The following is a 17,062-nucleotide window of genomic DNA, read 5'->3' as shown; positions in this document are numbered from 1 at the left end:
GACTGAGTAGAATTGACAGCTTCAGCAATTACTCTTGTGCTTGTTTCTGGATTCTCCTCGAGAGCGTTCAAAAGCTTCTTCCAATTCTGGGGTTCGGACTGCTCGTGGTCTTCCAATAATATCAGCTGCCCTCTTAAAGCTACCTGTTTCTGCCAAACGACGGTGGAGACTAGCAAATGTTGGAGCTGAAGGCAGTACTCGATTAGGAAATCGCTCCTGGTGAATACGTCTTGCTTCGCGCGCATTGCCATCCGCAAGGCCATAAACGAAATGCATATCGGCTAAATGAGCATTATTGTTTAAATAATCCATTTTTTCAAAATAAGTGTTTTCTACTTCTACTTACGGAAACTTCAACAAAACGTCTAACTGTCACAAAATATGTAATTACCAAAACTACTCACAAACGTCAAATTTATTTCCAAAGCATTCTTGTGAAAAATGCAAAATATTCATAATAACTTCAACATGCATCGATTATCAAATAATCGACTTGAAGTTTTCAAGTCCAAATATTTAGAAAACGGTTGCTTACAGCGACTAGTAACAAGGGAAGCTTATTTACGTAGATATGATAGAGGAATCGATTTTTTTACTGAAAAATGTGCTAGAAGTACGCCCAAAAAAGTTATGAATTTTTAAAAAAGAAAAAAACATGTAGGTGGCGCCCCCTACGAGTAAGAGCAATAAGAACATCAGGTTCGAATTCGACACCTCAAAAACCTCCTATTACCAAGTTTCGTTCAATTAAGTTCAGTATTTCAAAAGTTATTTGAAAAAAACGAAAATAAAAATAAAACTTCAACATCCTGTATCTTGGAAACGAAGCGTTTCCGGACATTTATTTATTTGGACAATTCATATTAGAATATTGTGAGGAATCACCTCCTGAAGTTTGTCAAAGTACTTTTGAATCACCCTGTATAGACTCTCAGTACTCTTTAATTGTTTTATGGACCCATTTCCTAATTGTTCTGGTACTGAAAATTAGTATCCCTACAGATGGTTCAGAATTTATATCTGAGGTTAATGTAGTGTCCTGGTACCCTGTAGAGCAAATTTTTTTTCTGTTCTTCGCGGCATTCATGACTTCTCTACACTTCCCTGTTTATGAAAGTAGGTTTATTGCCTAGATGTCTAACCCCATTGTCATGATAAACTTTAAGAAATGCTCACCTCTTTCGTTGGTGTTTGTGCTTTTTCCCGTTAGGGGGTGTGTAGTGGTTTCCCAACCAGTTATGAACTGTGATTTGTCTGCTCAGTGAGCCTTCAACATCTCTTCCACATTCATGATTGGTGGTGGTTCCACACTATGGTGAGAAAGGTAAGCCGATTCGATGATGTCTTCCTCATTTCCTTCATCACTGGCATTATAAAGTTTTTTCAACGGCAGTATATCTGATAGTATAACTTTGTAAGGGACATCTGAAACCCCCTTGTTTTGTATGTTGACTTGTACTTCTCTCATTGATAGTCAATAGAGTAGTTTTTTGATTCCTGCTCCTTCTGTCCATACCTGTGACCCATTCAGTTCCCTTGAGTATGTACGAGGGGATTGTTGACTCTCATGGTGCTCCCTGCTTGAATGCAAGGCTAAGTTCTATGATATCCCTGATATTCCAGAGACTCCATTGACAATAACCAATAAAGTCTAGGTACTATTCATCCTTTGGCAAGACTCGCGTAACTCAACCGGATGAATCCCATTTACAGGTACCTCTTACAATAAAGGGAAGTCACGGCCAAGGGCCGAAACTAATTTAAGCCAGTCTATACCGGGTGTCCCACATTTTATGTGACAGGCAATATCTGGTTTGTTGAAGGAGATACACAAAAATGTTTCATACAAAAGTTTTAGGAGTTCATGAGAGCTATATTTTGATATAATTTTTAAATATACAGGGTGTTTGGTGTAGGTGCTACAGACCAAAATTCCATTTTTTAAAATAGAACGCCCTGTATATCATTACATATTCAGATGCTACGTTAAATTCTGATATCATTTCATGTTTGGTTTTTGAATTAAAATGTAAAGTCTTGAGAACGACTATTATTTTTTAAAATATCTCATACAATTATTTTCTCTGCATCAGATCACATGAAAATTGGTCAAAATTTTGGGTGTTCGAAGTAATGGTTTCAATTTTGAGTTGTGGAATTCAGTCAGGAATCATTTTGAATATGAAACAATTGCGAAATTGAAAGAGGTGTATTCGAAAACAAATCTTTAATTAATAACAATATAAATAATATAACTTGATAAATCATTTCATACGAATGGTAGGTACCTAGAAATAAGTCATAAAAATTGTTCAAAGTGATGCCCATTAGATATTATACAGGCTTCGAAACGTCGAATTACTTATCTCGTACAAGTCGTTCTTATAATATCAGGCGTAATATCACTGCACGCTAGTCGAATTTTCATTTTCAGATCATCCACATTCAAAGGGGGAGTAGTGAAAACAATATCTTTCAAATAACCCCATGAAAAAATCAAGCGGTGATAAATCTGGGGAACGAGCCGGCCACCGAATTGGACTCTTATTACCAATCCATCTATTTGGGTACATTCTATCCAGATATTCAGTAACAACCTGTGAATTGTGAGGAGGAGCACCATCTTGTTGCCACCAAATTCCTTGTCGTTCTGCTATGGGAATATCTTCCATCAACTGGATCAAATAATTTTCTAGAAAATGTAAATATCGTAATCCATTGAGATTTTCATTGAAAAAAAAAAATTGGTAAGGTCCTATGATGCGGCCATTGAACAATCCTCACCATACATTAATACCCCAAGTAGTTTGAAAATTACTTTCGCGGACCCAGTGGGGATTTTCTTGAGACCAATAGTGACTGTTATGTCGATTCACAACTCCATTATTGTGGAATCGCGATTCATCGCTCCACAAAATTTGACTGAATATGTTAGGACTTTCATGTAATATTACCTGAATACAAGCACTGAATTCAAGTCGTCGTTCAAAGTCCGTGGGTTTCAAACCTTGTACCAACTGAATTTTGAATGGGTGGTATTTATTTTCTTTCAGAATTCTCTGTACATTAGATTTACTCACACCGACTTCTTCTGCAAGAGTACGGATAGAAACATGTGGATGAATAATAATATAAGCCAACACATTGATCTCTAAATCTTCAGTTCTAACAGATCTCGTATGATGACGATGCTTTATAGTAGAAGGAAATGACCCAGTTCGCAATTTTTCTACAACTCTCGAAAAAGTCATTCGTGACGGAATGGGTCTGTCTGGAAAACGTTCTTGGTATAGACTTATAGATGTTGTGCTTGACGGCAGTTTTTCTGACATTCCCCAAAAATTAATAACATATCAATGCAATCACTTGGACTAAACGCGAAAGGCATACTGGAGTTTTCGCACAAAGAACACAGTTACTGTTTTGCAAAGAATCACTGAATCGAACTGACAAGTAGATACAATTCAACAACATTTGTTACTATGGCATCAACAAGCATAAGCTACTTGATGAAATTGTGCAATATAAAGCAATTCACCCTCAAGTTAGTCACATTCTCAACAATTTCAATATTATATTCAACTGATATCGATATCGTATCGTAGAGGTGAGAATAATGGTTTGTATTCAGTAGTAGTCTAGTTCAATTTAATAAAAGATATAGACTGGATTCGTGTACGAGTAAATAAGTTTTTTGAAACTTTATATTTAAGGAAAAGTGCAATAACTCAACAACGCCGTAACCGAATTTCAAAAACCAAACCTGAAATGATATCAGAATTTAACGTAGCATCTGAATATGTAATGATATACAGGGCGTTCTATTTTAAAAAATGGAATTTTGGTCTGTAGCACCTACACCAAACACCCTGTATATTTAAAAATTATATCAAAATATAGCTCTCATGAACTCCTAAAACTTTTGTATGAAACATTTTTGTGTATCTCCTTCAACAAACCAGATATTGCCTGTCACATAAAATGTGGGACACCCGGTATATTATAATGAGTTCCGTCAAAATAGACTTCTGATAGATTCTTGTACACCAGCTGTGTGGACACCACGTTGTGTATGAATTCCTTATCATAACAACATGAGGGTATAGTGTGTCAGCCCATTATATATTTTGTGTAGTGTATCTGAAAATGTACTTTGCCAAACTTAGTTTGACATTCTTTAATATTTTTTGAATAGTCTTTTTGGAGTATCATGATATGATTGTTGGCCAAAGTGATTCCTCTACACTTCTGTACAGTATATTATTATTTCAATCAGTGTTGTATTGTATATCTTGACTATATTGTGACTTTTATCTGTAATGATTACAAGAAACGTATGATTCGAATCTCAAAAAAAATCACAAACCTATAGATATTGGCTCGTTCCTGTCGTCCCCAGACGCCATTACTCCTCGTATTGTAAAAAAATGTCTGGTTATCGAATGCTGGACTCGAAATTGACTTGAGATGAAAATGTACATCGGGATGTGGCCAGGTGTGAATTCCATTTTGTAAATTTATGAAAAAAGTTCTGGAAACTATTTTGATGTAACCATTGATTTGCAATTCACTGTCGTTTGGGAATCCTTGGGGCAGAACTGCTGCTAAAGGTGTTCTCATTGGCGAAGAACTGCTGGATGGCGATTCTAGAGATTGAAGTAGTTTTGAAAAAGCACAATTAATTTTGACCGACAGCTCATCAAACTTTAGTAGCTATATCTATAATAATATATGACTAAAAACGATTATATACGATAAACATAATAATATATTTAGATGAAATACCGAAATACCAAAATACCACAATTAATATTTTAAGTTTTGGTCTGTTCAAGTGCACGTGCACCATGGAGTCTTTACAATCTTTAGTCAAAATATTCATTCAGTTAATCTTTCGATATATGAAATCCCACCATGGACGTAATAATTTTTTGTATAAAATTTTTTTTTATTACTACGAGGTGAAGGACTGTACAAGTCTACCGGGCGACAAAGAAATCGTAAACGGCGCCATTCAATTGTTTATGAGGTAGGAAATTTGACATTCAGAACAGAAGCATAGTTTGTCGAAGCCAATATTTTTAATGATAAAATACTTACTTGAAAATCTATACAGGGTTAACCGGAAATGAACCCATATCAAGAACTTAAAATAGACCTCTGTATATCTTTCTGTCCATTTAATCTGATTTGAAATTCTCTTCAACCATTCAACGCCGCCATTTTCATTCGAAACGGCGGCGTAGAAGCGATTTTCTTCAAATTCAATATGGTGGACTATGAAATCATCTATATAAATATTGTCAAGCAACGTGACGTAGGCAGAAACAAACGACGAAATCTTGATAGAAAGTGATACTTTTTGAACTCAATATGTACCTCTTTTACTACTAAAAAATAGCGAAGATACGCTGTGCCAGTGAAAGAGTGCGAGGGCCAAAGCTGCTCTATATTATTGCGAGTTGATAACTACTCACCCACTTTTTTACTGGTGAAGAAAAATGAACAGCTTAGTATCTTCGACATTTTTTCATAGTGAAAGAGGTGCAATTTGATGTCAAAATTCAAAAAACATCACATTCGATTAAGGTTTTTGAGATAAACGAAGTAAAATATGGCATTTGAAAAATTTTAAGAAAAAGTCAAATTGAGTCAGTGAAAAAATTCAATTTTGAAATTTTATTAGAAAACTGGTCACATTTCGTCGTTCGTTACTTTCTGCATCGAATTGTTTCACAATATTTCAATAGATGATGTCCTTGTACCGCCACATTTAATTTGGAGAAAATGGCTCTTACGTCTCCATTTCGAATGGAAATGGCCACATATGTTATATCGTTGAAAAGAGAATATTATATCCGATCAAATGGTCATAAAATATACAGGGTTCTATTTAGAAATCTTGACTTATCAACCCTGTATGGATTCTTAAGCGTTTCATCATTAAAAAAATCGGCTTCGATGAACTATATTTTTATTCAAAACTTCAAATTTCTTACCTCATTAACAACTGAATGGCGCCGGGTACAATTATTTGGTTGTTACTAGGTATAATACGGCAATTCCAGTACTTCCAAAGAAAGCACTGAAGTACCTAGTTTTCGCGAGAGAACATTGATGCTCCATTATAAAGACGTCATTTCAAAAGTCACTTACTGTGATACTATCCCTCACTACTATATATACAGTGTGCTTTTTCCTGAGACGAGTACATTTGAATCCTTTGCATACATAAATATTTCTTTTGCATTAGGATAGGAGTGTGCCATGGAGATGCTAAAGGAACAATTTGTTCAGGCCAGTCTCGACTTCCTATACTTTAGTCAGTCCATTAACCTACAGTGTAGGGAGTTTATAGCCAGTCTTCAAGTATGCCCACTGACTATATGTGAAGTTTTTTCCTTATACGAAGAATTGGGCAAATTTCGGATATGCGGTTGATTACCTCGTTCAAAGGCAGATGGGGCGATGACAAATCTGTTGCTTGTTGTCCGCTTCAGCCTAGTCCAAGGAATGATACTCTGAAGTAATTCGATTGTCAATTATCAGAAATCATCGACTTTATGTTGATGACAGACACTACCTTGCACTGACGAGTGGCCAAACAGCCCGAAACCGGTCTGCAAGTGTGTTCTAATAATTGAAAATCTATTGCGGCAGTTGCATCGCAAACAGCATATGCAGGAATAACACTTCAGTGATGAATCCTGCACTGACACCCGTCGGATATAATCCAACGCCCTTCGTGATATTAGCCAGAGGAGTAGTTGTTTTCTGACAGGTGTCAGTCCATTAACCTACAGTGTAGTGAGTTGAGACTAACCTGAACAAACTGTTCCTTTAGATGATCTAATACGTTTATCTACTTTAGTCAGATATAAGGTTATCATATATTCTTTTCCATTTGACGAGACATAAATATTCATGCACAGGCTTGCAATTGCTGCTGTGCTTGTGCTGTCTGAGCTTCTGATCATATGGAAAGGCGTTCAACTGAATGATAAATGAGCGTCGAAAATGTTTGCCAAATGAGTGTGAACTTAATATAGAAACAAACACAATTTGGGAGGTATTCAAAACAACCACCAGAAATGCAATACTCTTCTCGATGCGCGCTTCACCAACCAAGTTGGTGTCTTCAGGAGATGAAGAAAACTCAGTTTCATGAGTGTTTTGGATTCATTGTACGCCAGAGGTTTCAGTTCCACCTTTTACTGTGAGGTATTATTGAATTCATCTTCTCTCGTCCTTCCCGATTTCAAAACCAGAGGGGTATTGTAAATAATGAATTATACGATAAAGATTCTTGAACCTACCTATCACTCCTCCCAGCATCAGCTGAATCGGATCAGGTCTAGTCGATGGCCTTGGATATATATCAATCATTTCATATTGTATATTATTGATTGAGAGATTGCCATTAATTTTGATAACTTTGACAAATGATAAGGGTATTCTATAAATGAAGCCGCAAAAGTGGTTTCCATTTATAGCAACTAGAAATTCTTTTTCCGCCAGAAGGATATCCATAACGAATTTCTTGTTTCGTTCCAAGCTGAATTTCTGCATCGAAGTCAATTCCTCTTCTCCCCATTGACCACCTATTAGAAATTAAAGGAGTGAAGTTACTGTAAGTTGAAGTTAGTATTTGTTCTTTGAAATTTTACGAATGGTTTTTGTGTTGAGAATTTATAGACACAATACCTTTATTTTGCTTTAGGAAACCAATTACTCGTAGAAGAAGGTACGAGAAAGGTCCAACGGTTGCAAAAAATCTTTTGAAAAAGATACATAACCCTACTTAATGTTCCTACTTAATTACTTTGAATTAGGTAAGAAATCGTCTTAAATAATTTGTTTCATTTTATTTTGTCATTGAAACCCTACATAATAATTATCTTTGTAGAGTACTTTGTAGTGTTCGGAGGTAGAAATGTCCATAAACGCTCTACTGCCTACTACTTAAATGTTGAATTTTACCTGTGTTCTTCTTCTTCTTAGTTAACCTTAATGTATATATATATATATATATATATATATATATATATATATATATATATATATAATATGATAATTCCTTTTCCATATTCTATGTTTCACTATCACCGTCGCCATGTAAATCAATAATGAATTTATTTCCACCATTAATATGGAAGTGTCGAATCTCCATATAGTCTTTTTCAATTCAAATTATTTTTTTATTCCTTTTCTGTCAGTCTTCTTTGGTAATATTAGATACTCATTTTTTAATTAGCTCTAGTACCTTCTTATCAAATTTTGGAAAATTATTTTTACGCCTGATGCTTTGTTTCAATTTTCCCTAAATCAACTCGATGTGATTGAAAACACAAAAATAGGGGGAAGTCTCAGTTTGGTGTGTCCATACTTTTCAGCAATACTATCAAATGTCTGTAAATTTTCAAGTAGTTGGTTTTTGGTATAGTAATCTTCAAAATACAAATTTTTTGCTATTAAAAAACTTTGTATTTCATCTTTCCTCGAATTTTTATTCGGTACTTTGATGAGTTGTCGCGAATGATAGGAAGCGTTGTCAAGAACTATCACACTATTCGCATCCGATTTGGTATCAATGTATTTTCAAACCATTCCTCGAAAATATTAGCTTCCATGTTCTTATGACATGTTTCCATGTTTCCACATAATTTCAAAAATTCGGAACCCGTGCAGAACGAAATATTTTGAACTCTAGCTTTTGAATTTTTTTTAACATTATTAGTTGAAAAATCGCTATATCGCTAATCGCCATTTTTTTATTTGACTTGAATATTTATAAAATGTTTCACTTTGTCCAAATGTCTATAATTTCAAATTGGTATGATATTAACTTGATAAAATGACTCTGAGAAGTTTGTTTTTGTTTATTCAGATTTAATCATCTAAACATAGACAAAATTATGTCCTAGTATTTATATTTATCTTGTTGATAACAGTAAATAAATAATGATGATTTTGTTATGAAATTGAATCGGTTTTGGAATCCAAACGGAATTATTCATGATTTTTTGCGTTTCTTTTTGTTTTATTATCATTTCATACTCTGGATTATGCATATAGAAATTAAAAATAAAAGAGTAATAAATTATCAACTCGAAAGTAGTCTGAATATGTCAAGTCATTTCCCAACATATTTAATAATCAATTTCTGAATATCTTCATGGCTGCAAAATTAGGTATCATTTTCCTGTTTCTGACAACATTTTTCACAAACAAAACAAATAATTTTAAAATTCATTTACGAACTGTACTAACTGAAAAATGAATATGAAAAACACCAATATGTCTTTATCAGATTATGATAACTTTTATTAGATATGCGCACTGTCTCTTACTTATTAAATTAGACTTTCGGCTTTATTGACTAACTAACGAGCTCCAATTTCTTGTTAGTCATTATATACATCCTTACTTTTCAAACACGTATTATCTTTGTTTAAAACATTCTCACTAATCCAGTTTTAGGAAGTAAGACTTTGGTTTTTATCTACTGTTTTGTTACTCACTCGAACTAAACTCGCTTAGACTGCTTTCAACTAGAGTAGTTATACTCTGACAGTGTAACTACTCTATTTGACAGTTATGATATATCACAATTTAAGACGAATATTTGGTGCGCATTGCATCGTGCTATTTTTCAAAACAACATAATGTAATATATAATCGATAACTTCATTTGTTGTGTATGTGCGATATGGTTTTTGAAAGGTTGCTCCAAGTATTATATGGCAACGAATCTATAATCGCGAGATCATAATCTGCATTTGCGTTAAGAGTGAATTTTTTAAACACAACCTATGTAATTTACTAACCAATTCGACAGTTTCTCACTATATATCTCCTGGATAAGACTGGTTTTATGTGCAGGGCTATATCGCTTTTGGGACTTCTATCGCAAACCAAATCGACGACAAATTTGGCACAGTTTATATCCAGAAATCCATTAATTATGATGCACATCCCTGTTTTAAGTTGTTCTGGTAAATTCTTCACTGTCTGAGGAAATATGCTTTGACGAATTAGCGGCTCTTGGGACATGTGAATTCGAGTTTTTTGTATTCTTTTCTCTCCATGAAAACGGTCCGTTAGTGTCGGATAATTCAACTTTGACGCAGTGTTGACGTTAATTGGATCTCTATTGTGGACTGAGTGTTATAGTTTTCCTCGAAGAGTCAAATTCAAATTATATTTCTTGTCTTTTCCTGAAAAATAGCATGACAATGAACAATTAATTATCGATAACAAAAAATCAAACTTGCAGCATTATAAACAGCAATTTATGTTTTATTTTGTGTAACGAGGGTGACTTTCGCGGGATGAGCATGAAGTAGCATGTTACACAAAATTAAATTTCCTAACGTGTTCCATAAACGATTTTTTTCTAATTTTGATTTTGAAAATATTCTATCGTTGTTTTTCAAATGATTAAATTATTGATTCCATTGATTGTTTAAAAATGGCGGAAGAAAACGCTTTATATTCTATTATACACCAGAAAATTTCAAAAACATTATGAAAACGCTTATGAGAGTTTCGTTAATAATATAGGGTCTTTCATTAAGCGTATGTATGAGAAATCATCGAAATTTTTTATTCGTTTGATGCCATTATGTGTGGAATATCACATATTTTAAATGTCCGCCACGGCTTCACTGGGTAGACCGTATTCGATACGTCCAATTTTCCATGACTCTGGTGCCTAAATCAGGCTGAATATGACTGACTGCATGGGTAATGTTGGCTTTGAGGACTGTTATGGTTTGTGGCTTATTCGTATACACCTGCAACTCAATAATACCACACAACGGTGTTAAATCGCACGATCGCAGTGGCCAGTTCACATCACCTCCACATGAGATGACCATGCCCCCTCAAATCACTAGTGCAAAATATCCAATGTGGCATAAGCTGTGTGGCACATACTCGTAGCACCGTCCTGTTGAAACCACATGTCGTTGGTGTCCAGATAATCCAATTCAGGCCAACAGAAGTTTTGTAATCATCGACCTATAGTGCTCGCCGCTGACAGTGATGGTCTGGCCAACGTCGTTATTAAAGACTGGAAATGACCTCTGCCTTTATGCCTCCAACTGTCAACTACGAACTGCCTTATAAAGTACTGTTCCCGAGCAGATGGATCAAAAACACCTTCCGGTTCTGGTGCAGGTGTTTTCAGTCACAAACCTAGGACAGAGATATCAACTTGCCTGGGAACCTATGCGACTGTATTTCAAGCGGAAATTTACGCTATTGAATTGAGTGTGGAGAGATTGGAAGAATCCAACCTGATACACAAGTCATTGGGGCAGTCAAGCGGCGTTGGAAGCTCTTAGCTCCTACCGACCAACGTCTAAATTGATAGCAAACTGCCAAAAACGACTCTCCTCGATAGGAAGACTTAACAGATTGTCTCTGGTCTGGATTCCTGGTCATATTGCGGAAGGCAATGAGGCTGCTGACTCCCTTGCAAAGGAGGGTGCTGCAAGCAGCTTCATCGGACCAGAAGCTGTGGTTGGCATTGTTTTTACCATTGCCAAACAAAGATTGAACACCTGGATGGCAAGAAGATTCATGGACTTCTGGCAAGAACCTTCCAGGATTGGTTCACTCTAAAACGGCCTACACACGTTACGATTATTCGTACTGCTTGCAGTACGATATATATCGGTACTGCCGCAGTAACGATATACATCGGTACTGCCGCAGTAACGATAAATCATAACGTGTGTAGGCAAATTGGGTGATTTGCAGTATGCAGTCATCGAATCGTTCGCAGTACGGAGCTTCCATAACATATCGTATCAACGGTCGTGTCTGGGGTGGGGTTGTAGACAAATTGGAACGTGTGGAGCTTATTGCTGCGGGAGTTACGATTTTATATCGTTTAAAGCAAATAATTTAGGGAAAAGGGTTTTATATATTACATATCATTACAATGGATATGAAAAATAAGATGTTTTGGGAAGAGTTTATTGCCGTATGTAAAGAAAACAGCTGCCTGTGGGATGTAAAATTAAAAGATTACTCGAATAAAATAAACATAAATTTAAGTTGCGATATTTTATTTGCAAAATTTAAAGAGTTGTTGTCAAACGAATTTCAAGGAGTAATGAAAAGAAAATAAACAATATAAGAACTTCCTTCAGATGTGACTTTTAAAAGATTGAAATCTAAACCTCGGCAGTACGAGCTGTTGTGAGGTGTGGATGAAAGATGGCTGTACTGCATGCCGTACGATTTTTTTTACAAATTGCAGTTCAACATGCAGTACGAAAAATCGTAACGTGTGTAGGCCGCTTAAGGCGTTTATTTACCCTTCGAAGCTTGTTACCAAACAGTTGTTGGACTACAGTAGGAATGAACTACGATGTCTAACAGGCCTTCTTACAGGTTACTGCCATTTGAATCATCATATGCAGAGACTTGGACTTTTGGGAAACAGTGTGTGTCGCCTCTGTTTGGAAAATTATGAAACAGCAGAGCACATATTTTGTGCCTGCCCCGCCTGCCCATCTGACTTGAAAGACCATTCGAGTGTGAATAGGTGTGATCCACAATAAACCCTTGTGGGTTGCGGTGAAGGGTCCAATAGACCCACTCAATTTGAACTCAACCTAACATAACCCATTCATCCAGAAATGGGCCTCATCGCTGAAGATGATTTTTCGATGAAAATTAGGGTCAATTCCCATTCAACGAACACACGTCGTTGTTTATGGTCGTTTACCTTCAGTTCCTGGGTCGGTTGATTTTTGTACGGGTGCAGGACCAAGTCACGACGCAAAATTCGCCAAGTTGTGGTCTGCGACTTCGAGGCCGAGTTCTTGTGAGCGACGCGAAATCGACTGCCTCGGATTCTCCTGCACACTCTCACAAACAGCGACGATGTTTTCAGCAGATTTTGCGTTTCGTCGATATACGGGTGTTGATCGATCGTTTACTAATGCAATGGACTCAAATTTATCCACCACATTGGAAATAGTTCTCTCTGTAGGATTATGGCGACCGTAAAATGGGCGAAGCACGTGGTACATTGCCTGAACAGGACACCCATTTTGATAACAGAATTTTATTATTTGCCATGGTGATTTGGAAAAACAAACTGAATAAATGGCAACTAAGTTGACAGATGTAACTTCAACAAGATGACCGTAATAGTTTTTTTCAATATTTCAATATTTTGATTTATAAAATTCACTAAAACGTAACGGAAACAAAGATCAACAGTCGACCTTCTATAGTATTTCACCCATATTTAGAATAACGCAATCGAGAAACATGGAGTATCAAAATTTATAACGCTTGATATTTCTAAGGCCTTTGACCGTGTGTGGCATGAGGGTTTGCTGGCCAAACTTCGATGCTATGGTTTGTCGGATCATTTCTGTGTATGGCTCTTCAGCTTCCTGAAAGAACTTTCCCTGCAAAGGGCTGTCGATGGACATCTCTCGAATACTTTCACCATCAACGCTGATGTTCCCCAGGTATCCATATTGTCTCCAACCCTTTTTTTATTGTATATCAACGACTTATTGAAAAAAAAAACAACAATCCAATATATTGCTTTGCTGACGACAGCACACTTGTCTCGTCATTCCATTTGGATTCCAGGACATCGGCTACGGAGGCACATCTTCACCGGCAGCAAAAGGTTGCATATCTTAATGAGGATCTAGAAGTGATTTCGAAATGGGGTGAAAGTAACCAGGTTCAATTCAATGCCACAAAAACCCAGGCATTTCGCTTTCTGCTTCGATAAGTTTGTTGGGGGTTAAAATGGACACCAATATGTTTTGGCACAATCATGTCCCTGAAATTGCAAAGGCTGATTCTAAAAAGCTTGTAACACTGTTCCGAACCAGAAAACTGTACATACCTCAACAACTTTTGATTCTTTGTAAAGCTCAGATCAGACCTTCTTTGGAGTATTGTTCTCATGTATGTAGATCTGCCCTCAAACATACCCTGAAGTTGCTGGATTCCATCCAGAAAACAGCCATCCGCCTGATTGAAGACGATAACATCACGTGCAACCTTGATAGCTTGGAACATTTAAGAAAAGTTAGATTTTTGTCTCTCTTCTATAGATACTTTTACGGGAGGTGTTCAAGTGACTTGGCACATTTGATTCCACCAAGAGCGGGTACATATCAGAAATACACGACGAACTGTGGCTGCTCATCGTTTTGCTCACTGAGTTGAACTCAGTTCACCCCGAACTTCACTGCTCGAGAACTCTTTTCATCTGGAGAACTGCGTTTATATGGAATGAACTACCTGTGAATGTTTTTCCAAATGGATTTAATCTCCAACGATTCAAATCCAATGTGAATCGCTACTTTCCCACAGGCACCGCTCTGAGAGCGTCTTAAGGATTTTCCTGTAGTACTTGTGTTTTGTCCTTAAAATTTTTTAACAATTTTGGGTCATAAAAATCGTCAGCACTTCATTAATTGATATCTGTGCTCCGCGATTTCACCTGATGAAATAAGTGCGAGCAGATTTATAGTACAGTACAGTACAGTATACCTATATAACTTTTTGTCTGATTTTCCAGGTAGGTAAATAGTATCTATCGGTTTTAGCCGCACCGAATCTAGATAAAGCAACTTACACTTATTACTTTCATACCTCTCACAAACAAACTAGACAGCTGAGACTGTGAACATATACAGTGTCACCATTAAAGTGCGCACCATATGGGAAACTTTTTTTTTCGAAAAGTTTCAATGAAGTTTAACTTCGGCACTTGTTTGTGCTTTAAATTTAACTTAAAATGATGCGGCCAACTGCCACCCACTATGGACCGATCCTTGTTTGTTAATACAGTTCGTTTTTTCTTTAGAGAGTCCTTTTATAAAGGTTTGCCCATGGTGTTTTTTTCGAAGCATTTATTTTGGAAGCCCCGCAGATGTCTGGCGCAAAAATCATCTTTTTCATTTGAGAGTCCTGGTACCCAGATAGAATCAATCTGTTCGTATCTCTGTTCTCTGTTCGCCTATGGAAAAATATTTGGTCTGTTCTACATTGAAGATATTTTTATATCAGGTGTTTACTATGATGAGCAGTACCTATATTGTTTAAGGAGAGTAAATATAATATGCATTGGTTTTTAGAATTTATTTAAGCTTACAATCTTATGATTATTTTGTTTCAATACAATTTAGTTGGGTTGAATTGAAATTGCCTATTTGATCAAGACATATTAAAAAAAAATCAGATTTCGTTTCTTGTCATCTACTTTATATTCGATAAATGGAGCTTGATAGTCCTAAATTTTGATGATTCCCTGAAAAAAAAAATCACAATTCACCTTTGAATTGGCGATTTATTTAATGCAACACACATGACGGCCATATTTATCATACGACTCTAATTACTCTTAATAGATTTTATAATTCATAAGTGCTCGAAGTGCTCCAAACAGATCCCATGTTGACGACACTCTTAAAATATAAAACTTATGTGCACTAAAAATAGATCGTTCACCTGCGTTGGTATATGATGGTTTCGACCGTTTTCCAGCGAAAACTTTATTACGATATTTTCTGTGATGTGTTGCTTTATTGTTTTCGATTTCGTTTTAATTTGCTGTTTCGAATTAACGGATTGCATGTGAGTGAGTGTGCGAGTAGACGTTTTTCATTTCAGATAACGATTCTATTTTAATCGGCATTTTGACGCGCGATAAAAACTAGTATTTTTGGTGTGTGCTAATGCTATTTGAGTCGAATTCTAATCGATTTATTTACGGTTTGGATGGAATCCTCGTGTTGTGTCATCTGTTCATGTGTTAGGTGAGTCCAACTGTATATTGAAATGTTAATCAAGTGAGGATATTCACGTGTTCATTTGTTGTCCAAGTAATATGGTTGGCATACCTGATAGTTGTGTTTATCTTCAGGAAAAATGAGTATTTTGTTCCCGGCATTCCTATTTCGTGAAATATTTTCGGTTCAGCTTTCATATTATGCTCTGAAAACAGTGTTGTCACTTCGGAGAAACAGTGGCGTCGCATAGCGGGGGCCTGTTAGTGTATCGATACTTTGCGTTCGTTAGCCCATGGTCAGGATTGTGATTGAAATAATTGTTATAATTGAACTGATCTTGAAGGTCACTTCTCTTTCCGAATGTCTTCACAATTAAATTAACGAGCTTCTAACCAGTGAAAGAATTTTAGATATCCGATAATATAATAATATATCAGCTATATACGGGCCTCTACAAGAAACAAACCACACAATAAATGAAGGAAACATGAAAATTCTACATACGTGCAGTAAAGGAAGGGAGATGAACTTGTTGGAAGCATTGGAAATAAATAAATTGCAGCTCCCCCTTTTGAATTTGGTGAATTTTGACATCTAGTTTACTATCCATTCAGCAGTTGGTAATCGTGATGTATTATAGAAGATAATTAGTTATTGTAGTATTGGTATTGATTATTCAGTTGACATTTGTTATTTCAGGTACCTATTACAGGTACGTGGCCTCATAAATGTATATTTAGGTACTTGTCTTGGCTTGATGTATTAGTTCTTGAAAATAGTCTAATAAACCGAAACCGGTCGTAATAAATAATAAACCTAGTAGAAATTAGACAAAAGTTATTTTCTTTATACTATGTTCCATATGAGTTTACACAAAATAAATAGGTCATCAATCGAACAAGATCGGCACTGAAATCAAGGATTTGCAAAACATCGATGATATTCAAAATTGTTGCTTGGATGATACGAGTATATATGCACAACTGATAAACCTAGTAATTTTTTGTGATATTACGAGTATTTCAAATCACATGGTTTCAACATTTTGGATTTTAGTTTTTTCTCTTAATGGCAAAATATATCGCTATGATCGCTTTGGACAATTCAAGAAATTCGAAAGTTCCCTTTAAATCAGAAATTGTAGACGTTAGGTTAAGTTAAAAGTGAGTGGTCCTATTCGACCCTCCATTGCAACCCGCAAGGATTTATTGTGGCGCACACCTATTCAAATTCGACCAAATAAACCCAGCTTCTTGACGAAGCCGATTGGTGTATAT

At 35.9% G+C, this 17,062-nt stretch overlaps 2 protein-coding genes across 3 annotated transcripts in view; one reads left to right on the top strand and one right to left on the bottom strand.

Moving 5' to 3' along the window:
- LOC111505121 (galectin-4) overlaps nucleotides 1-17,029 on the bottom strand; it is a 39,124-nt gene extending 22,095 nt beyond the window's left edge. For both annotated transcript variants that reach the window (XR_012467128.1, XM_023159875.2), the window contains exons 1-4: nucleotides 15,897-17,029; nucleotides 9,828-10,217; nucleotides 7,317-7,601; nucleotides 4,367-4,646 (exon numbers count right to left, since the gene is read on the bottom strand). Coding sequence is in view for 1 of the 2 variants with exons in the window: in XM_023159875.2 (XP_023015643.2) it covers nucleotides 4,367-4,646; nucleotides 7,317-7,601; nucleotides 9,828-10,053 (791 nt within the window). In the remaining variant the exon portion in view is untranslated. The remainder of the gene's footprint in view (nucleotides 1-4,366; nucleotides 4,647-7,316; nucleotides 7,602-9,827; nucleotides 10,218-15,896) is intronic.
- e(y)3 (PHD finger protein enhancer of yellow 3) overlaps nucleotides 1-17,062 on the top strand; it is a 64,738-nt gene that overhangs the window by 27,374 nt on the left and 20,302 nt on the right. The gene's annotated exons all lie outside the window — the stretch shown is intronic.

Source organism: Leptinotarsa decemlineata, unplaced genomic scaffold (assembly GCF_025532065.1).
Source record: "Leptinotarsa decemlineata unplaced genomic scaffold, Ldec_3_MD MMD2_tig00026314_RagTag_RagTag, whole genome shotgun sequence".
NCBI classification, from domain to species: Eukaryota; Metazoa; Arthropoda; class Insecta; order Coleoptera; family Chrysomelidae; genus Leptinotarsa; species Leptinotarsa decemlineata.
The sequence above is the reverse complement of the archived record's forward strand: the minus strand, read 5'-3'. Positions and strand labels throughout refer to the sequence as shown.